At 40.5% G+C, this 23582-nt stretch overlaps 1 protein-coding gene across 1 annotated transcript in view; it reads right to left on the bottom strand.

Moving 5' to 3' along the window:
• DOC2B (double C2 domain beta) overlaps positions 1–23582 on the bottom strand; it is a 675394-nt gene that overhangs the window by 302774 nt on the left and 349038 nt on the right. The window contains exon 3 of the mRNA XM_040336805.1: positions 16726–16800. Within this exon, the coding sequence (XP_040192739.1) occupies positions 16726–16800 (75 nt within the window). The remainder of the gene's footprint in view (positions 1–16725; positions 16801–23582) is intronic.

Below are 23582 nucleotides of genomic sequence, written 5' to 3'. Positions count from 1 at the left end.
CTGGAGGGTAATTTTGTCAATATTGCACAGTAGTAGTGAAATCACTTGTTTATCCCTATTTAGGCCATCCTTTCACACCAACTAAATTAATGGGGCCAGTGTTATACTCCAGAGTACAATTACATTGAAATTGGCCTGCAAGTTAGAAACCATTATATTAATTATTTTTGACAACACGTGCATTTAAAAAAAAAATTAAAACTGTATTATGATGGAATAATGGCAGTACGGGAAGAGAGAAGTAATGGTTAATCTACTCTTTTGCAGACGTCACATTTATTATCAGTTTTATTTTAGTTCGTAGTATCAAAAACCATGCCAAGCATAACAATTAAATATATCAAATATGCATACATGAAAACTTAAAAGCAAGAACATTTAATTGGAATAAGTACAGAGGTATAGAAAGTCCAATGTGCAAATGAATCATCAATCCTCAAAAGTAGACTAAGGCCCCATACACACGGGAGTATTTATCCGCGGATACGGTCCAGCGGACCGTTTCCGCGGATAAATCCTCTCGAGGATTTCAGCAGATTTTAATGCGATGGAGTGTACTCACCATCGCATTGAAATCCGCGCCGAAATCCTCTGGCGATGACGTGTCGCGCCGTCGCCGCGATTATGACGCGGCGACGTGCGCGACGCTGTCATATAAGGAATTTCACGCATGCGTTGAATCATTGCGACGCATGCGGGGGATCCCTTAGGACGGATGGATTCGGTGAGTCTGTACAGACCAGCGGATCCATCCGTTGGGATGGATTCCAGCAGATGGATTTGTTCTGCATGTCAGCGAATATCCGATCTGCTGGAATCCATCCCAGGGGAGATATATCCGCGGATAAAGATCCGCTGGCGTGTACACACCATAGGATCTATCCGCTGAAACCCATTTGCTGGGATTTATCTGCGGATGGATTCTATGGTGTGTATGGGGCCTTAGAAATGATCCGTACACTAGCAAAGATGAACAGTCCGACAACAGTGAAGATACATCCTTATAATCAGGTAGGAATCTCTGTAGCTTTTAAATCATCTCCAACTGCGAAACACCCAGTGTTCACTCTAAACAATACATATATGAGCTTACCAGAATGTACCTGACTATATGTAAAGAGTCAAAACACACTTGCACATAAATGACTACACTGTAGCAGTATGTGGGGATCCACCGTCGCTTCTCCGCTAATGCACCTCACAGATCTGATGACCCAGGAAGACAAAAAGGAAGAGCACCAAGCTTGCATAGTATAAAATCCTCAGTACAGGAATTTATTAACCACTTTAGCCCCGGAAGATTAGGCTGCTCAATGACCAGGTAATTTTTTGCAATATGGCACTGCGCCGCTTTAACTGACAATTGTGCGGTCGTGCGAAGCTGCACCCAAACAATTTTTTTCCCACAAATAGAGCTTTCTTTTGGTGGTATTTGTGAATCTCTGCATTTTTATTTTTTGCGCTATAAACCAAAAAAGAGTGTCAATTTTGAAAAAAAACACAATATTTTGTACTTTTTGCTATAATAAATATCCCCAATTTTTTTCCTTAGTTTAGGCCGATATGTATTCTTTAGGGCTGTGCAAATTAACTTTTAATTAATCGATTAATCTTTAATTTTTTTGATCGATCACAATTCTGGGCCTTCAGGGAGTTCCGTCATAGATCCAGTAATGTCACGGACACCGGCGGGGCTTGCCATGTCCATCTGAAGGGCTCCTTTGCTGTGCCTTCATATCTGCATGCTGGCGGGACCTCACTATCTGCCACACGCAAGGGCTGTTACACTTCCCTCTATCACTTCCCTCTATCAACCTGGGATTCTACAGCCATCCACTGGGAGTTGTGATAGTTCCCTTCATGGGACATCTACATACGGACTGGTGGTAACCTCTCCTCATCTGGATTCAGCAGTGGCATCGTTGTACACATTTTTATACCAGTATCATACTTAGCTACATGTTTTTTATCTCCAGTGCAATATTTATTTGGTTACCTACTTGAAGACTATAAAAGTTTTAATGCTATTCCCATCAAGCGCTGCCTTTGTGTGTTTTTTGTATCCGGCTATCCATCTTTCCAGTGGTTGGTAGCTGCACTGGGAATCAGCCTGCAAGGAGATCAGCTAAAAGTAGTTGGATCTGTATGTGCGTTATAATTAATCGAAATTAGTCGATTAAAAAACAAACCGATTAATCGAACAGAAAAATTTTGATCAGTAACAGCCCTAGTATTCTTCTACATATTGTTGGTAATATAAATCACAATAAGCGTATATTGATTGGTTTGCACAAAAGTTTTAGCTTCTACAAAATAGGGGAAAGATTTATGGCATTTTTATTATTATTATTTTTTTTTACTAGTAATGGCGGTGATCAGCGATTTTTATCAGGACTGTGACATTATGGCGGACAGATCAGACATGTTTGACACATTTTTGGGACCACTGCTAAAAAATTGGAATGGCAGGGAAGGGGTTAACACTGGCAGTGATCAAGGGGCTAAAGGGGAGGTCCACACTACATAAAAAAAAATATATATAAAAAGGTTGCTGAAAAAAAATTGAAAATCATAAATAAAACAGTTTTACTTACCAGAAATGGCTGTTGCTAGGCAGCTTAACTAATCTGCCACTTCCTATACCGCGGCTAGCTTCTTTCTCATCCTGCTCGCGTTGTCTTCTGGGGAATGTAGCATGCTGCCTTCTGGGACATGTGTTTGTCCCAGAAGACAGCCAGTCATTCACAAAGAGCAGCGAGACTAGCGCTTGCGCAGTAGGAAACGGGCAGTGAACCGCAAGGCTCCACTGCCTGTTTCCCTTAGTATCAATGGCGGCGCCGGCACCCGATCCAATGGACGGATCGGCCTCGGGGGGCCGTCATCGTGGGCACCCTGGACAGGTAAGTGTGCTTATTAAAAGTCAGCAGCTTCAGTGTTTGCAGCTGCTGACTTAAATTTTTTTTTTTTTTTAGTTGGAACACCACTTTAACTGTTCTGGCTCTCGTGCCCGCTGCCGCGTGTCATCAGGGGCATGGGATCAGGAAATTTTAGATATTAGGATCTAAGGTGTGTTTTATCCTACATGTTTGCTGCAGCTTAAAGGGGTGTTTCAGCCTTTTTTTAAGTTTATTAAAAGTCAGCAGCTATAAAAAGTGTAGTTGCTGGCTTTTAATAAACAGACACTTCCTGCTCCACGGTTCCAGCGACGCGCCGGCCGGGGCTCCGCTCCTCGCCCCCCCCTCTTCATTTCTAGTGTGGGCACCCGGCAGTGACAGCTTTCGGCTTCACGGCCGGGCACCCACTGCGCATGCGCGAGCGGCGTGGGGCCGTCTGATTGGACAGGCGCTCGCCTACAGGGAGGGGCTGCAATAAGGCGATTAAGCTAATCGCCTTACCAGCCCCTCGGCGGAAGGAGGAAGTGGGACAGGAAGTCCCACTCCTCCTGACCCCCCCACTACCCCCCAAAAAAAATTACATGCCATATGTGGCATGTAAGGGGGGAAGGAGTGGATTAAGCGGAAGTTCAATTTTTAGGTGTAACTCCGCTTTAATTGTAAGTGACATAGTTGCTTCAAGGGATGCATGTGTTCAAAAAAAGGTTTCTTTTTATTTGAGCATACTAGAGATCTCACTGCAAAAACAGATGTACTGGTGTTGATTTGCTAAAGGCAGGTGAGCTGTTCACTTTGTAAGGGAATGTTCCCTTGCCTACTGAATAAGGCTAAAAACGCTTTGCAAAGAATACCCAATGATGTGCAAGGAGAATAAAGAAAAAATATGTATTTTTGTTTGCACATGATTTGATAAGTCATCAGAGCTTCACCTCATTGACTTAGCTAAGGGAAAATTACAAAGTTATAATTACCTTGCACAGGAGATTAGTGACTCGTATTTCTACCATGACACCACCTGCATGGAGTGTGCATATACTCTCAGTTTTTGCCTGAGTTTTCTCTGAATACCCCAGTTTCCTCCCACACGCCAAAGACATGCTGATAGGATTATTTGGCTCTTCTTAGGATGAGAGAATGTTTTTAAACATAATTCAAACAGGAACCCTTTGTCCCTCCGGGGCCGCCGTCATATGACGTATTTTACTTGGCATCTGATGCACGTGCCTGGCGTCCTGTCAGAGAAGAGGAGACCGATGTGTGTTCCCAGTACAGAGTAACACCGATTGGTCTCCTCCCCTTGTGAGTCCCCTCCCCACACAGTTAGAATCACTCACTAGGATACACATTTAACCCCTTCCTTGCCCCCCTAGTGTTAACCCCTTCCCTGCCAGTCACATTTACACAGTACTCTGTGCATTTGTATAGCTCTGATCGCATTATAAATGTGAATGGTCCCAAAATAGTGTTAAAAGTGTCCGATGTGTCCGCCGCAATATCGCAGTCATGATAAAAATCGCAGATCGCCGCCATTACTAGTAAAAAAAAAAAATAACAATAAAAATGCTATAAATGTATCCCCTATTTTGTAGACGCTTTAACTTTTGCGCAAACCAATCAATATACACTTTTTGCGATTTTTTACCAAAAATATGTAGAAGAATACATATCAGCCTAAACTGAGGAACATTTTTTTTCTTTCTTTTAATGGGATATTTATTATAGCAAAATTTAAAAAATATTGTTTTTTTCAAAATTGTCACTCTTTTTTTGTTTATAGCGCAATAGAGGTGATCAAATACCACCAAAATAAAGCTCTATTTTAAAATGTAATTTGAGTACACTGTAGCATGACTGCGCAATTGTCATTCAAAGTGTAACAGCGCTGAAAGCTGAAAGCTGAAAATTGGTCTGGGCAGGAAGGGGGTGAAAATGCCCGGTATTGAAGTGGTTTATTAGCAAATTGAATGTTTACTTTCCAAAGTGAATGCTCACTGAGATTAGTAAACAAGGTGCAAAAATGTGAAAAAATAAGGTTCAATAATTAGCAAAACATTTTTTTGAATTGTTCCTTTCACATGATTAGGTAATACAGTGTGCATTTTCACATTTCAAAGTGAACTTTTTCTTCTCCTTTTATTGTCCAGTTACAGGCTGGTGTGGCAGGGGCCAAACGTTGTTGTATTACTACCAGGGGTCAAGTCCTGGGGATAAAAGTGTGGGAACTCCCACCCAAAGTTCTTTTTAAATCCCGCGATAACTCGCGGCAGACCTCCGCAATGTCTCCTGGGAACAATGACAAAAGCTCCCAGGAGACATTACCCGATAAATCCATATACAGGAAGCGGCCAGTAACATAAAGGATTACTAAGGTTCCCCTGCCCCTGACAGTGACTCGAGCTGGGCATCGCCACTTAGTAGAAGGATTGGCTCGGGCGGCTCTGCTGCTCGAGGCTGTTCTAGTCCTGCAAGTTCCTGTTGTGAGAAAAGTGCAGGGACTCCATTCCCATGCGTTCCTGCAGGACTTGGGCCCTGATTACTACACTGCAGCAGAGAAAACTCAAGTCTACAGGCTGCCTGTACTGTGTGGCAGAGCCATTTATGCCTGGAAAGAATGGACAAAAATACAAATTGTTTGGCAGGTAAAACTCCCTTATATGTATTCCATCTGTGTATTTAGTTGTTTGTCTGGAGTTCAGCTTTGAACATAAAATCAATCCAAGCAATTGGATGGATACACAAGACTTGGAGCAGATCTATCACCAATACCGTTGAATTTCAAGGATATGTTTTGTATTTATGACATCTCTACAATGTGCATTACTGAGTCACATTCCTTCATTCTGTTCTGTGGGTAACATGATTTCTAGAAATACTGTAAGAAATGACCTAAAACAAAAATTGCTATACAATCCACACTTGCTTGAAGCTAAAACTCTGATAAAACATTTGAAGAAGAAAATAGAAAAAAAAAAGGCCTGAAATTAATAACCATGAATAGGAGAACTTGCATACTATTCCAAAGCAATTTTTTTACTTTTTCTAAAATTGCCTTTGAAGTTCACCAATGTGTCTGCTGCATTTATAGCTATATAAAAAATACTGTTACATTTGCTGTTCCTTTCAATAAGAGAAAGTTCATAATTTTAAAAGAAGGAAAAAAGTTGGATGAAAAACCTTTACATGCGTTATTAAAAAAGATAAAATTGACATAACGGAAACAATGTTTAAGCTAAGTGAACCACTCCTGTGCATGTTTAAAAATCAATCCAACAAACCAATTTTTTTTTGCAATGGCTGAATGCTTACTCTCTAAAAAGCTTTGAATTACATAACAGGATTGATCTGATATATGCAATATATATATATATATATATATATATATATATATATATATATATATATATATATATAAATGTTCTGTTAAAAAATGTGACTTTGTGCTTGTGAAAGTAGATGCCAGTGTAATCCAGATTTAATCTCTAAGGCCTCGTACACACGACCGGACATGTCCGCTGAAACTGGTCCGCGGACCAGTTTCAGAGGACAGATCCGATTGTGTGTACAGGCTAGCGGACAGACTTCCAGCGGACAGAAGTTTCTTAGCATGCTAAGAAACTTGTCCGCTGGAGAGCTGTCCGTCGGACATGTCCGCTGGTTAGTACGTCTAACCAGCGGACCGAAATCCCGCGCATGCGTCGAATTGATTCGACGCATGCGTGGAAGCATTGAACTCGCGCGATAGAGAACGTCGGTGTCGTCTACGTCAACGTGTTCTCTGTCCGCGGGGATTTCGGTTTGATGGTGTGTACAGCCATCAGACCGAAATCTCTGAGCGGACATGTCCGATGAAAACGGTCCACGGACCGTTTTCAACGGACATGTCCTGTGGTGTGTACGAGGCCTAACTGTTTTGTTATTATGCAGAGACTTGACTTATTGTAAGACTCAGAGCTGTCATTGACCTGGATGTTCACTTTTTTCAAATAGTTTCTTAGCCATACACAGCAAATTACCATGATGCAGCTAAACATTGTGCACTGTTGTATTGTGGTGCCATTCCTTTTGAGTGGCACCACAAAACATATAGCGAGCAGACAACAACACATGGACATTTTAGAGCAGCACAACACACATACATTTTTTATTTTTCTTGCACATGATTGGGTAATCACAATAAACACCTTGTTACCTTATTTACTAATCACAGTGCACATTCGCATTTCAAAATTACCTTTCACTTTTCTGTCATGTGATTACAATATAATTTTTGAAGCCTTCCTAGAACACTGAAAATGTCCTTATTCCTGACCTACAACAATCCTGGTCATCATTTATTACATAGATGTTTTTTTTACATGAATTTGGTCATTATCTGTAATGTTCTTGGGGATAGGAATTGCAATGTATTTACTACATCTTGTTATAGCTTCAAAATGAATGTTTCATAAATATAACTGGATGGGGTCTAGTTAGTAAGAGCATACAGACAGGTGATTAGGGAAGAGCAGTTTGTAATTACTTTTCAAAACCATAATGATCCACTTTAATTAGACAGGAATTTACTTAAGCGTTAATTAGAAAAGGTACAGTTTAATCACAGCCTATTTTTTTCAGCTAAGGTAGGTGGTAATAGTTATAGTGTAATCACATGACAGAAAAGTGAAAGGTAATTTTGAAATGCGAATGTGCACTGTGATTAGTAAATAAGGTAACACTGTGTTCATTGTGATTACCCAATCATGTGCAAGAAAAATAAAAAATGTATGTGTGTTGTGCTGCTCTAAAATGTCCATGTGTTGTTGTCCGCTCGCTATATGTTTTGTGGTGCCACTCAAAAGGAATGGCACCACAATACAACAGTGCACAATGTGGACCGAGGAACTCGTCGTAAATTAAACATCGTTTTCCTCGATGAGTTCCTTGTTAGGCTTGTCGAGAATCTTGACAAGCTTTCTTTGCGTACACACTGTCAAGACAAAATCTCATTGTTCTCAAACGCGGTGACGTACATCACGTACGACGGCACTATAAAGGGGAAGTTTGATTCCACTGGCGTCACCCTTGGGGCTGCTTTTGCTAATCTCATGTTACTGGGTGTTAAGTAAAAAGTTTGGTGAGAGACGATCTGCGCTTTTCAGTCTGTTACAGCATGACGAATGTGCTATCTCCATTACAAACCCTACTTTTATCGAAGGCACGCTCCCATCTCATACTTTATTCTGAGCATGCGCGGGTTTCTAAGCATACACACAAACGTGTTTCTCGTCGTAAACCAGCCCGACGAGAAACACGACGAGGAAATTGAAACTCCCGACGAGTTCCACAACAGTTTTCTCGACGAAAAACATACACACGACCGTTTTCCTCGGCAAAAAAGCTCTGCCACCAAGTTTATTGATGGATTCTGTCGAGCAAAACAGTTGTGTGTACGAGGCCTGAGTCTTACAATAAGCCAAGTCTCTGCATAATAACAAAACAATTAGAGATTAAATCTGGATTACACTGGCATCTACATTTACAAGCACAAAGTCACATTTTTTAACAGAACATTTATATATATATATATATATATATATATATATATATATATATATATATATATATATATATATATATATATATATATTATATATTAGATCACTCCTGTTATTTATTTCAAAGCTTTTTAGAGAGTAAGCATTCAGCCATTGCAAAAAAATTTGTTTGTTGAATTGATTTTTAAACATGCACAGGAGTGGTTCACTTAACCCTTTCATGCCTAAGCCTATTTCTGGCATGTGGTGTTTACAAGTTAAAATACATATTCTTTGCTAGAAAATTACTTAGAACCCCCAAACATTATATATATATATATATATATATATATATATATATTTTAGCAGAGAATCTAGAGAATAAAATGGCGATTGTTGCAATATTGTGCGGCGGTGTCTTAAACGCACCTTTTTGGGAAAAATTAGCTTTCATGAATTAAAAAAAAAATGAAAAAGTAAAGTTAGCCCAATTTTTTTGTGTAATGTGAAAGATAATGTTACGCCGAGTAAATAGATACCAAACATGTCACGCTTTATAATTGCACGCACTCGTGGAATGGCGACAAACTACGGTACCTAAAAATCTCCATAGGCGACGCTTTAACCTTTTTTTACGGTTACCAGGTTAGAGTTACAGAGGAGGTCTAGTGCTAGAATTATAGCTCTCGCTCTGACGATCGCGGCGATACCTCACATGTGTGATTTGAACACTGTTTTCATATGTGGGCGCGACTTCTGTATGCGTTTTCTTTGTTGCGCAAGTGCTTTAAAAAAAAAAATCTTATTTATTTTATTTATTTTTATAATATTAAAATAGTGTTTTTTTTTTACATTTTGATCACTTTTATTGCTGTCACAAGGAATGTAAACATCCCTTGTGACAGTAATAGGTGGTGACAGGTACTCTTTATGGAGGGATCTGGGGTCTAAAAGAGACCCCTGATCCCTCCTTTGCACTTCAAAGTATTCAGATCACCGAAAACAGCGATTCTGAATACTGTTTATTTTTTTAAATCCGGCGCCATTGGCAGCCGAGAAACCCGGAAGTTATGTCATGACGTCGCTTCCGTGTTTACATTGCGTTTCAGTCTGCGCATGGACACTGGAGGTGCCGGATCGAGGATCGGGTCTCCCGGTGGGACGGGAGGCCAGGTCAGAGTGGCAAGAGGCGGCGGGATGTCCCCTCCCGCTCCTCCGGCATAACAACCGAGCGGCTTTTAGCCGCATCGGTTGTTATGCCTGAATAGCCAATCGCCGGCTCCAAACAACGGTACCAGGATGATGCCTGCAGCTGCAGGCATCATCCCGGTATAACCCCCGAAAGCCGAGCACGCATATATGCATACGCTCGGCGTGAAAGGGTTGTTTCTGTTATGTCAATTTTATCTTTTTTAATAAAGCATGTAAAGGTTTTTCATCCAACTTTTTTCCTTCTCTTAAAATTATGAACTTTCTCTTATTGAAAGGAACAGCAAATGTAACAGTAATTTTTATATAGCTATAAATGCAGCAGACAAATTGGTGAACTTCAAAGGCAATTTTAGAAAAAATAAAAAAATTGCTTTGGAATAGTATGCAAGTTCTCCTATTCATGGTTATTAATTCCAGGCCTTTTTTTTTCTATTTTCTTCTTCAAATGTGTTATCAGAGTTTTAGCTTCAAGCAAGTGTGGATTGTATAGCAATTTTTGCTTAGGTCATTTCTTACAGTATTTCTAGAAATCATGTTACCCACAGAACAGAATGAAGGAATGTGACTGAGTAATAATGCACATTGTAGAGATGTCATAAATACAAAACATATCCTTGAAATTCAACGCTATTGGTGATAGATCTGCTCCAAGTCTTGTGTATCCATCCAATTGCTTGGATTGATTTTATGTTCAAAGCTGAACTCCAGACAAACAACTAAATACACAGATGGAATACATATAAGGGAGTTTTACCTGCCAAACAATTTGTATTTTTGTCCATTCTTTCCAGGCATAAATGGCTCTGCCACACAGTACAGGCAGCCTGTAGATTTGAGTTTTCTCTGCTGCAGTGTAGTAATACAACAAAGTTTGGCCCCTGCCACACCAGCCTGTAACTGGACAATAAAAGAAGAAGAAAAAGTTCACTTTGAAATGTGAAAATGCACTGTAGCTATTAAATAAGGTAACGCTGTGCTCACTGTATTACCTAATCATGTGCAAGGAACAATTCAAATATTTTTTTTTGCCCATTATTGAACCTTATTTTTATTTTCTTGTTTACTAAGCTCAGTGAGCATTCACTTTGGAAAGTAAACATTAAATTTGCTGATAAACCACTTCAATACCGGGCATTTTCACCCCCTTCCTGCCCAGACCAATTTTCAGCTTTCAGCGCTGTTACACTTTGAATGACAATTGCGCGGTAATGCAACACTGTACCCAAATGAAATTTTGAAATAGAGCTTTATTTTGATGGTATTTGATCACCTCTGCGGCTTTTATTTTTTGCGCTATAAACAAAAAAAGAGCGACAATTTTGAAAAAATATATATTTTTAAAATTTTGCTATAATAAATATCCCATTAAAAGAAAGAAAAAAAATGTTCCTCAGTTTACATACATATTTTTGGTAAAAAAAATCGCAATAAGTGTATATTGATTGGTTTGCTCAAAAGTTAAAGCGTCTACAAAATAGGGGATACATTTATAGCATTTTTATTGTTATTTTTTTTTACTAGTAATGGCGGCGATCTTCGATTTTTATCGTGACTGCGATATTGCGGCGGACACATCGGACACTTTTAACACTATTTTGGGACCATTCACATTTATAATGCGATCAGAGCTATAAAAATGCACTGAGTACTGTGTAAATGTGACTGGCAGGGAAGGGGTTAACACTAGGGGGCAAGGAAGGGGTTAAATGTGTATCCTAGTGAGTGATTCTAACTGTGTGGGGAGGGGACTCACAAGGGGAGGAGACCAATCGGTGTTCCTCTGTACTGGTAACACACATCGGTCTCCTCTCTTCTGACAGAACACCAGGCACGTGCATCGGATGCCAAGTGATACAGCGGGTGGGTACACCCCCTAGAGGCTTGGAAAGTAAAAGACGTCATATGACAGCGGCCCGGAGGGACAAAGGGTTTCTGTTTGAATTATGTTTAAAAACATTGTCTCATCCTAAGAAGAGCCAAATAATCCTATCAGCAGGTGAGAGCATACAGGATAACGGTAGTCTCAACAACTTTATATAGAAAATGGCTATTTTACAGCTCCACTTATTAATCGTAGGTAATGCCTGGGTAAGGAGCAGGAATGTCCTATTGGGAGTCTTTGAGTATATGTGCCTCAGCAACTTTTTTACTCCTAAGTCAGGATAAGGATACTCATACCAAATGCAGCCATTTGAAGACCAGTCTAGTAAAAAGACTTCCAGTCTACCAGTCTATGGAACTAGAAACTGTAGCAAAAAATATATAGGACTCGATTCACCAAAGAATATCTCATTAGATAATTGAATCTCATGACATGTTGTTTCCAATTATCTCATGAGATGCTGAAAATGTCAACTCACTTTCACCTTATCGGTTATTTACCTTGCAAACCCCAAAAAAAAATTAAAATCAAAAATGGCATTAAAATGGCATTAAAGTTAAAATAAATAAATGTGTGCATTAAATAAGTAGAGGTCCAGGTATGAGATATTTAGGGAGTTTAAAATCTAATAGCCAATTTGGAGTTGTCTCTTTCAACAGTAATGCATAGATACCTAAGTATGGAAAAACACAGCATCATCGGGCTGATGTACTTAAAGTATAACAAAAAAAGTGATTATTTTAATTTGTAGGGATTTCCTCTGATTTCCTGTTTTGGCTATGGGATAGTAAGTGAAAGAAAATCTCCCAAATGGCAAAGTTTTTGGATGGAAGAAGGGTACTTATATATATTTGTATGCTTTTTGATACTATTTTAAATTTAGTATTTGACATTTATAAAGATATTTTGTATTTCGTTAATTTAATTTGTTGTTTTAGCTACCATAACCCTCGTATCCTCTTTAAGAGCGGGCGGTCTGTGTCAATATAAAAGTGGCCTCTGCGGCGGATACACCGGAAGATTACTTTTATTGGCAGTGGGAAAGGGTCCCCCACCGCTCCGCCACTTACTGGAGCTGTCGGTAGTGGCGGTGGCGATCGGATCCTCTCAATATGCCTGACATGGAGATAAGTGAGGGGAAGATGGCCCCCACCCGTCCATATCATTGCAGGGCGGAAGCGACGTCAAAATGTCACTTCCGCCCAATGCTCTGAAAGGGACATTTTTTTATTGCATTTTAACCCCAGATCTCATATTTAAGAAGTCCTGTGTTTTTTTTTATATTACAAGGGATGTTTACATTTCTTGTAATAGGAATAAAAGTGACCCATTTTTTTTTAATACGCGAGCAGCGTCCGCATATAAAAATGGTGTTTAGACCACACATGTGAGGTTTTGCCATGATCATTAGAGCGGGAGCAATAATTCTAGACCTACTCTGTAACTCAAAACATGCAACCTGTAGAATTTTTTAAACGTCGCCTATGGAGATTTTTAAGGGTAAAAGTTTGTCGCCATTCCACGAGTGGGCGCAACTTTGAAGCGTGATATGTTGGGTATCAATTTACTCTGCGCAACATTATCTTTCACAATATAAAAACAATTGGGCTGACTTTACTGTTGGCTTATTTTTTATTTAAAAAAGTGATTTTTTTTCCCAAAAAAGTGCGCTTGTAAGACCGCTGTGCAAATATGGTGTGACAAAAAGTATTGCAATGATCGTCATTTTATTCTCAAGGGTGTTAGAAAAAATAAATATAATGTTTGGGGGTTCTAAGTGACTGATATATCATATCACCCTAATAGTATAATTCATTGTTTTCAACTAACTACTATTATGATTAGTATTGTATTTTTAGAACTGTATGCAATTAACATAATTGTATATACAATGCAGTTATATAACTATAATATGTAAAAATAAATCTACGCTTGGAATAAACAACCTCCAGAGCTGCGACAAAGTCATAATGACGAAATGCGTCAGTACGTGACCATATGACAACCGTAAGTGACGTGTGCATGTCAGGGACAGAGAGGAACAACCAGAGCAGCCAGCGCGATAGATGGTGCATTCCCCTACTGACTGGTGATAATACTTTGTTATATTACAATGTTTGGATATTATTGATGAGTGTAAGTGCATTTTCAATAAATGTGGATGAATGGGATCGTGCTATGTAGAGTTTTTCTTTTGCATGATTGACTATCCCTGGAGTGATCATTAGCTTAAGCGACCCCGTGAAATGGATGACACTGTGAAAACTGCAGTTGTGTAAAAAAGTATTTGCCCCTTCCTGATTTTTTTTTGCATATTTCTCACACTTAAATGATTCAGATCATCAAACAAATTTTAATATTACACAAAGATAACCCGAGTTAATCCAAGATTTAGTTTTTCAATTGTTATTTAATTTATTAAGGGGAAAAGCTGTTTAAACCTGCCTGGCCCTATGTGAAAAAGTAATTGCCCCTCCCATGCTGAATCATGAATGAACTGTGATTAACCACAATTTTTTGAAAAGCTGAGTTAAATTTCACTTGCCACACCCAGGCCTGATTACTGCCAGAACTGTTGAATCAAGAAATAACATAAATAGAAGCTGTCTGACAAAGTGAAGCACGCTAACAGATCACAAAAAGCCATACATCGTGTCACAATCTAAAAAAAATCAAGAACAGATTAGAAACAAACATGTATCGGTCTAGGAAGGGTTTCAGAGCCATTTCTAAGGATTTGGAACTTCAGTGAACCATGGGTAGAGCCATTATCCACAAATGGAGATAACAGTGGTGGCTGGAGTACAAAAATTACTCCAGGAGCATGATAATGACTCATCCAAGAGGTCATAAAAGAACCCAGAACAACATCTAAAGAACTGCAGACCTCACTTGCCTCAGGTAAGATCAGTGTTCATGATTTAACAATAAGAAAGAGACTTGGCAAAAATTGCTTCCATGGGAGAGTTCCAAGGCCAAAGCCACTGCTGACCAAAAAGAACACAAAGGCCCATCTCACATTTATCAAAAAACATCTTGATTATACCCAAGACTTTTAGGCAAATATTCTGTGAACTGACAAAAATGTAACTTTTTGGAAGGTGTGCGTCCCGTTACATCTGGCAAAAAACGAATACAGCATTTCATAACAAGAACATCATGCCAATAGTCAGACATGGTGGCGGTAGCGTGATGGTCTGGGGCTGCTTTGCAGCTTCAGGACCTGACCGATTTACCATAATTGATGGAACTATGAATTCTGAGCTTTAATAGAAAATCCTAAAGGAAAATGTCCAGCCATCAGTTTGTGACCTCAAGCTCAAGTGCACTTGGGTTATGCAGCAGAACAATGATCCAAAACACAACAGCAAGTCCACCTCCAAATGGTTCAAACAAAGCAAAATTTAGGTTTTGGAGTGGCCTAGTGAAAGCCCAGACTTAAATCCAATTGACCTGTATCATGACCTTACGCTGGAAAACCCTCCAATGTGGCTGAACTAAAACAATTCTGCAAAGAAGAGTGGGCCAAAATGGCTTCACAGCAATGTGAAAGACTCATTGCTAGTTATCGCAAACGCTTGACTGCAGTTGTTGCCACCAAGGGTGGCACAACCAGTTATTAGGTTTGGGGGGCAATTACTTTTTCCCAGTAAAGCCAGGCAGGTTTGGACAGCTGTTTTGCCTTAATAAATGAAACCATTGTTTAAAAACTGCATTTTGTATTAACTCGTGTTATCTGTGTGTAATGTTAAAATTTGTTTGATGATCTGAGTCATTTAAGTGTGACAAATATGCAAAAACAAAAAATATCAGAAAGGGGGCAAATACTTTTTCACACAACTGTAAAGGCCTGTGATATTCATCATGATGGTGAGTTTGAACCCCTGGGGGAGTGTGACCCACGTGGTGTAGATCTTGGTGTATGGTGCATGATATTCAACATCAATTAAAATCACTACCTTCCAAAAAATTTCTAATAAATACTTATTGAACCTAAAATCACTACCTTCTTATGAGACTTTTAAATCACAAAGTGTCAGCCATAAATTCTCATATGGATAATATATGAACACCGGTCATGTTTTTTTAACCATTGTCAGGAGCGCAGCTATCAGTATTGGATTTTTCATAAATCTGAACTTTTGATTTTATTCATTACTATTGTGTAGTATTATTTTGATTCATTTTCAGAATTAGTTTCATATATTCAGATTCGCTACTTATCTTCGTTAATTTCAAATCAATTAGATATTAGAAATTTTAATTTCGGAAGACGTTTATATTTGTTCTATTTTATTCAATTTTTTTTCTATTCTATAATTTTATTTTCTAATCTAATCTATTCTATTATTTTATGTTCTGTTCTGTTTTATTCTATTATGCTTTATTCTATTCTTTTCTGTTTTATTTTATTATATTCTCCATAGCAGCTTACATAGAAATCTTCATCTTATTTCACTTTTATATCTTACTGTATTTTTTCAAATTCAAAATAATTTTCAAATTCAAATTCATTTTCTAATTTTCTAATTTGTTTAGTTACAATTTACTTCAGATTCATTGGAATTCTTTACTATTGCTGTTAAAATTTTTGTAACAAAATAAATCACACATGATTGTCTATTTGTGAGCAACTATTTTCAAGGATTAAGCACATAAAGGACAAAATTGGAATCAAAATAACTGATGAGCACCTTAAGAATTCATTGAGAAATGCAACTACATTCATCGAAAGCAAATATTGATGCGTTAGCTTATCAAAAACAGTTTTTGAAGTATTGTACTAGTTTTATGTTGCCCTCTTACTTTTTAATTAAAAAAATAAATATGTTTTATTATTCAGAGAGGTACATTATTTTTATCAGTGATCGTTAACTTGTGATCTGCCCGACTTTTTCTGCTCATCAGCTATCCTTATTGTTAGTGTATTTTATGTGTGACCCAAGACAAATCCTCTTCTTTCAATGTGACCCAGGAAGGTCAAAAGGTTGGACACCTCTGGCTTTTAGCCTCTGTTTGCAGGTAGGTACCCTGAAACAACAATTGCCTTTTTTTTATAAATACTATGTGGCTTTCATTAAATTTCTACTAATTTTAAATATGAACATTTATCATCAAAGTGATCAGTGTTCTCTAGAGACAGAAGAGAAACTATTATAATATCAGAATAGTGTTATTATTAACATATGAGAACAAACAGTGGAATTTGTGAATGTGAACTCACCTTACTAGCACCAGGAAGTAAATGTAATTTTACATATGGGTCTGACAGTCCATTGTGATCCATTGGCTTCAGGCCCTAAAATATAAAGCGGACAATAAGAATACATCAAACAGTATATTTAAACACCCAATTAATTAAATCAATCATGCACATTTCACTTAAAATGTTTTTTTTTTTTTTTGCTTGACCTTGAAAGTCTTTTGTTTATTAAAAAAAAAAAATCCAACATGTTCATTCATTTTCGATCATGGAAATCATCTGTTTCAGTAAGCACAATAACCATACAAAAATCTAATGATTGGTCTACCAACTTGATTTTCCATTTGAACTTTCTCCACTCTATGCAAAACTAAAAACAATGGGGCAGATCCACAGAGAGAGTACTTTCAAATTTCCTGCGTCGTATCTTTGTTTTGAATCCTCAAAACAAGATACGACGGCATTTGGGTTAGATCCGACAGGCGTACGTCTTCGTACGTCTTCGGATTTAAGATGCAATTCTTCGGCGTCCGCTGGGTGGCGTTCCTGTCGTTTTCCGCGTCGAGTATGCAAATTAGCTATTTCCGACGATCCACGAACGTACGAGCGGCTGTCGCATTTTTTCACGTCGTCTCTAGTCGGCTTTTTTCGGCGTATAGTTAAAGCTGCTATTTCGTGGCGTACTCAATGTTAAGTATGGCCGTCGTTCCCGCGTATAATTTAAAAAAAAATATTTGTTTGCGTAAGTCGTCCGTGAATCGGGCTGGACGTAATTTACGTCCACGTCACAAAAAATTACGTCCTTGCGACATCATTTAGCGCAATACACGGCGGGAAATTTAGGAACGGAGCATGCGCAATTTGTTCGGCGTGGGGACGCGCTTCATTTAAATGAAACACGCCCCCTACTCGCTGATTTGAATTACACGCCGTTACGCCGCGAGAGATAGACTACGCCGCCATAACTTACGGCGCAAAATCTTTATGGATTCGAACCAAACTGCAGTAAGGTACGGCGGCATAGCGTATCTCAGATACGGTGCGCCGGGGCAGATCTTTGTGGATCTGCCCCAATGGCTATAGATACAAAAAGGGCTTTGGAGTTAGTAAACAATTACATTTAGGTTTGCATGTTAATGCTGTATATTTCACAGGAAAAAAATCATAAACCATAATTTGCCTACCTCTGGATGTAGAGATTTTTGGAAATTTGGGTTTTAAAACCACTTAACAACCGCTGAACGTCAAATGACATCCTCGACTTTGTGCGGTGATATCTGAATGATGCCTGCAGCTACAGGCATCATTCAGATATCACTGTCTTCAGCCGGCGATTCTGTGCACAATAAGAATGATCAAAGCGGCAGTTCTGCCACTTGATCGTTCTTATAGGCAGTGGGAGGGGATGTCCCCCCCCTCCCTCCGCCATCCTGTGCTTCTCCGGGCTCTCCCGTGCCATCGGGAGCCCGGAGAGCGAATTGGCTGGTGCTGGCTGGGATAGCATAGAGATGACTGGTGACTAGATGGTCACCAGTTATCTCTATGACCGTCGGAGGCCCGTTATGACGTCACGCCTGGTACCCGGAAGTAAACAAAGCCACAATCGTGGCTGTCGGTGTGAGATCGGTGAATGTTTTTTTACGATCTCGTGCTTGTAAGCCTGTAGGAGAGATGTGGGGTCTTATTGACCCCACATCTCTATAAAGAGGACCTGTCACACTGATTCCTATTACAAGGCATGTTTACATTCCTTGTAATAGGAATAAAAGTGATCAAAAAATAAAAAAAGTGTAAAAATAAAAAAATTAAGTAAAATAAAAATAAAATTAAAAATGATTATTTTTTAAAATGCCCCTATCCCCGATAGCTCGCGAGCAGAAGTGAACACGCATGCAAGTCCCGCCCACATATGTAAACGCCGTTCAAACCCCACATGTGAGGTATCGTTGCGTGCGTTAGAGCGTGTGCAACAATTCTAGCACTAGACCTCCTCTGTAACTCGAAAATAGTAACCTGTAAAAAAAAAATAAAGCGTTGCCTATGGAGATTTTTAAGTACCGAAGTTTGGCGCCATTCCATGAGTGTGCGCAATTTTAAAGCGTGACATGTTATGTATCTATTTACTCGGCGTGACTTCATCTTTCACATTATACAAAAAAATTGGGCTAAATTTACTGTTTTGTTATTTTTTAATTCATGAAACCGTTTTTTTCCCCAAAATTGCGCAAATACCGTGCAAGAAAAAAAGTTGCAATGTCGCCATTTTATTCCCTAGGGTGTCTGATAAAAAAAATATATAATGTTTGGGGGTTCTGGTTAATTTTCTAGCAAAAAAATTGTGATTTTTACATAAAGGAGAGAAGTGCCAAAATAGGCCCGGTGGTCAAGTGGTTAAAGAAAGTAACCACTACTGCAATGTTTCCTCATATGCTCAGTGTATATGGCCATGTAACAGGTTCACATTAACATATGTCAATTAAATTGAATTTTCAACACAATACAAATTGCAATTCAACAGTCCTCATTATAAAAGGGAAATGCAGCACTGAAAAAGAAGTTGTATGCTACATAGATGTAATTAAATAATGTATTGATTGCTGGCCAAGAAACAAAAGGATATTATTTACAATTAGTGACAAGTTAAAGTGTTACTAAACTGAGGACCCTGCATTCATTATATCTGGTCTCCCACAGTAAACAGAACATGGAAATGCAATTATTTTAATAAATCTAAACTACTAAATACCTTTTCTCATCAGCAGTATATAGCAGTCTTGTGACATTTATTAGTGTCCGTTTACAGCTTGTAGGAGGAGTTTTCATTTAACTTTGACTGTCCTATGAGGCTACATGATCCCTAACCCTCTGTCTGGACAGTGCTGATTGGTCCTGTGCCGATCACATGCACCCTCCCAAGAAAAAAAACAACTCCCTAGCAATACACACTAAACTGAGCATGTGCAGAGTGACTCCAGAGGCTCTGTTCTATCCGGAGATGGATTGGGACAGTGGAAGTGGGGGGAGGATCAGAGAAGACAGGATTAAACAGCCTTTTTACACAATGTGGAGGATAAACCCATTAGGTTCCACAGTGAGTATAACAAGCATGTTTTACAGCATATACAAACTGATTGTACTGTTGTGGGTTTAGTAACACTATGATTTACCCAAACCAGAGATTTACGCAGTATTGTACCGAAAACACACCAAAAAACGCGCTCATGGTCATCTACAGTTCATAATAAACAAAATATTTTTGGGAAAGGACAAAAGTTTCAAATAAAATGTTTTGGAAGAAAATCCATTTATTGAAGATGAACTCCAGGTGTACGATAAAAACATCCGTATAAGAATATGCAAAGCTGTTTAAGCTGTATAAACAAATGTAGACTCCGCAGACAGCTTTGCATATTCTTATACGGACGTTTTTATCATACACCTGGAGTTCATCTTCAATAAATGGATTTTTTTTTTTTTGGTGGGTTTTCTGTATTTTTGGTACTTCCGGGTACTACGATTCTCACAGCTCTGGACGATCTACTCCACACCCTACATATCTATAACGACTTTTATATTAGGAATTTTACTATCCCTGTTTAGTGCCAGTGGATTTTTTTGTGTGCAGTATTGTACCAATACATGGGGAGTATGCATTCTGCCACCATGCCGTTCCAGAGCCTAGGTCCCTTTCCTGCCCCGCCCTGGACAATTATGTCAGGAGTGCACCCATTAGGCTATGGGGATGATTTACTAAAGACAAACAGACTGTGAACTTAGTGCAGTACAGTTACACTCTGCAAGAGCAGTTGCTCCAGAGCTTAGGAAATGAGCAGAAGCTCTGCTGACTTCTATCATCTGATCATGTGCAAGCAAAAATGCAATTTTCTTTATTTTTTTAACTGCATGTGATTGGGTATTCTTTGGAAAGTGAAGCCTTACCTCATTTACTAAGCTCTGGAGCAACTGCCCTTGTAGGGTGTAACTGCACTTTAAAAAGTGCACAGCCTATTTGCCCGTATCAACTGCAATGTGAATTTCCATTATTATATGACAGGTAAATTACCGGCTGAGAGATAGGAGGGAACTTGAGTGGATTATTTTACCTGTTTTCTTATAGCTGGTCATCCAAGGTATATAATTTGCCTAAACAATAGATCACAGGTTTACATTTGATGTATAGTACAGTAGGTGAACCCGATTTTGTGTCAATCTCGCTCTCTTTCTCGGCGAGATTGAGCACCTACGAGCCCCATCGCGGGAGCCAGCGCCGAGCTGGCTTGCCGCGATGGAGACAGAGCCGTCATAGAAGCGACGGGAGATCCGACTTGGATTCCCGCCAATTCTACACGTGTGCGGCGTTTGTTATGAATCCTGAGGGGGAAGTCCCCGCCGGATTTTAAATAAAAATCCGGCATGGGTCCCCCCCTCAGGAGCATACCGGGCCCTTAGGTCTGTTATGGGTTGTAAGGAGAGCCCCCCTACGCCGAAAAAAACGGCGTAGGGGGTCCCCCTACAATCCATACCAGACCCGTATCCAAAGCACGCTACCCGGCCAGCCAGGAAGGGAGTGGGGACGAGCGAGCGCCCCCCCCCTCCTGAGTCGTACCAGGCTGCATGCCCTCAACATGGGGGGGTTGGGTGCTCTGGGGCAGGGGGGCGCACTGCGGCCCCCCCACCTCAGAGCACCCTGTCCCCATGTTGATGAGGACAGGGCCCCTTCCCGACAACCCTGGCCGTTGGTTGTCGGGGTATGCGGGCGGGAGGCTTATCGGAATCTGGGAGCCCCCTTTAATAAGGGGGCCCCCAGATACCGGCCCCCCACCCTAAGTGAATGAGTATGGGGTACATCGTACCCCTACCCATTCACCTGCAAGAAAAGTGGTAAAAACACAAATAAACCATACAGGGTATTAAAATATTTTATTAGTCTGCTCCGGAGGCCGCCCCCTGTCTTCTTTATTAGCTCTTTTACCAGGGGGAGCTTCTTCTTTGACGTCTTCGGGTGGGTGGGGGCCGCCGTCTGGTTCTCTTCCACCGCCGGGGGGGGTGGCTTTTAAAAAAGCCCCCACCCCCCCGGCGGGTTTCCTCCGGCGTCTTCGGCGGGGCTCTTCTTCTTCCGCTATCCCGACGGGTCTTCTCCGCGCATCCGTGATTTCAGCGAGAAGGACCGGCGTGTCAACATCAGGAGAAGAAAAGAAGTGAAGAACATGACGTCACAGCACGGAAGAAGAACTCACAGCACGGAAGAAGACGTACAGCACGGAAGAAGGGACCGGACAGCGAGACGAAGAACCGGGGTGCGACGAGTCAACAGCGGAGAGCGGCGAACATAGAAGGAGACCCCCCGGATAGCGGAGAAGACCCGTTGGGATAGCAGAAGAAGAAGAGCCCCGCCGAAGACGCCGGAGGAAACCCGCCGGGGGGGTGGGGGCTTTTTTAAAAGCCACCCCCCCCCGGCGGTGGAAGAGAACCAGACGGCGGCCCCCACCCACCCGAAGACGTCAAAGAAGAAGCTCCCCCTGGTAAAAGAGCTAATAAAGAAGACAGGGGGCGGCCTCCGGAGCAGACTAATAAAATATTTTAATACCCTGTGTGGTTTATTTGTGTTTTTACCACTTTTCTTGCAGGTGAATGGGTAGGGGTACGATGTACCCCATACTCATTCACTTAGGGTGGGGGGCCGGTATCTGGGGGCCCCTTATTAAAGGGGGCTCCCAGATTCCGATAAGCCTCCCGCCCGCATACCCCGACAACCAACGGCCAGGGTTGTCGGGAAGGGGCCCTGTCCTCATCAACATGGGGACAGGGTGCTCTGAGGTGGGGGGGCCGCAGTGCGCCCCCCTGCCCCAGAGCACCCAACCCCCCCATGTTGAGGGCATGCAGCCTGGTACGGCTCAGGAGGGGGGGGGCGCTCGCTCGTCCCCACTCCCTTCCTGGCTGGCCGGGTAGCGTGCTTTGGATACGGGTCTGGTATGGATTGTAGGGGGACCCCCTACGCTGTTTTTTTCGGCGTAGGGGGGCTCTCCTTACAACCCATAACAGACCTAAGGGCCCGGTATGCTCCTGAGGGGGGGACCCATGCCGGATTTTTATTTAAAATCCGGCGGGGACTTCCCCCTCAGGATTCATAACAAACGCCGCACACGTGTAGAATTGGCGGGAATCCAAGTCGGATCTCCCGTCGCTTCTATGACGCGCTTGCTGGGATGTGCTGTCACTATTCCAGTGAGTGCGAGATGTCGGCGAGATCTCGGCACCATGTCGCCGAGTATCAGCGCGACGCTGTCGTGCTAAAAACACAATATCACAAACACCTACTGTAGTAGCAAATCAAATCCTTGTGGATTATTGAATTGGATTATTTATAACAGATGTAAGATATAACTTAAAATCTTTAGGACATTTTGTGGATTTCTACATTAAAGCTGGACTCCGGGAATTGTGAAACTGTATTTCATTATCAAAGCTCTACCAGTAAGCAAAAACCAAACGTTGCCTGCTATTACCTTTATGAGCCAGCAAGGTTTCTATTGATAATAATATTTCTAAAGGAGTCTGATATTCCCTGACCTTGTAAGCACTGCCGACTGCTCTTTCATTGTCAAATTCCATTACTTGCCAGTATGGGCACTAATATTATTTAGGCGTCATTTACAAAGTGGAGCTTTATTAGAGACAGCAAAATAAAGGCTTTCTGGCCATTAATGGTATCAGAATTAAATATTATGTACTCTCAAAATAAGAGCGCTTCCTTTTTTTTTACATTAGAAGACTGGAACACGGCCTGTTGGGAGATAGAACAGATAAGGCACCTAAGAATCTAAATACAACCCAATCAGCAAACCTTTCTTATGACATTTGAGGATTAATTGCTTTAC

This window comes from Rana temporaria, chromosome 2, assembly GCF_905171775.1.
Source record: "Rana temporaria chromosome 2, aRanTem1.1, whole genome shotgun sequence".
Taxonomy (NCBI): Eukaryota; Metazoa; Chordata; class Amphibia; order Anura; family Ranidae; genus Rana; species Rana temporaria.
This window is presented reverse-complemented; position numbering and strand designations above follow the sequence as displayed.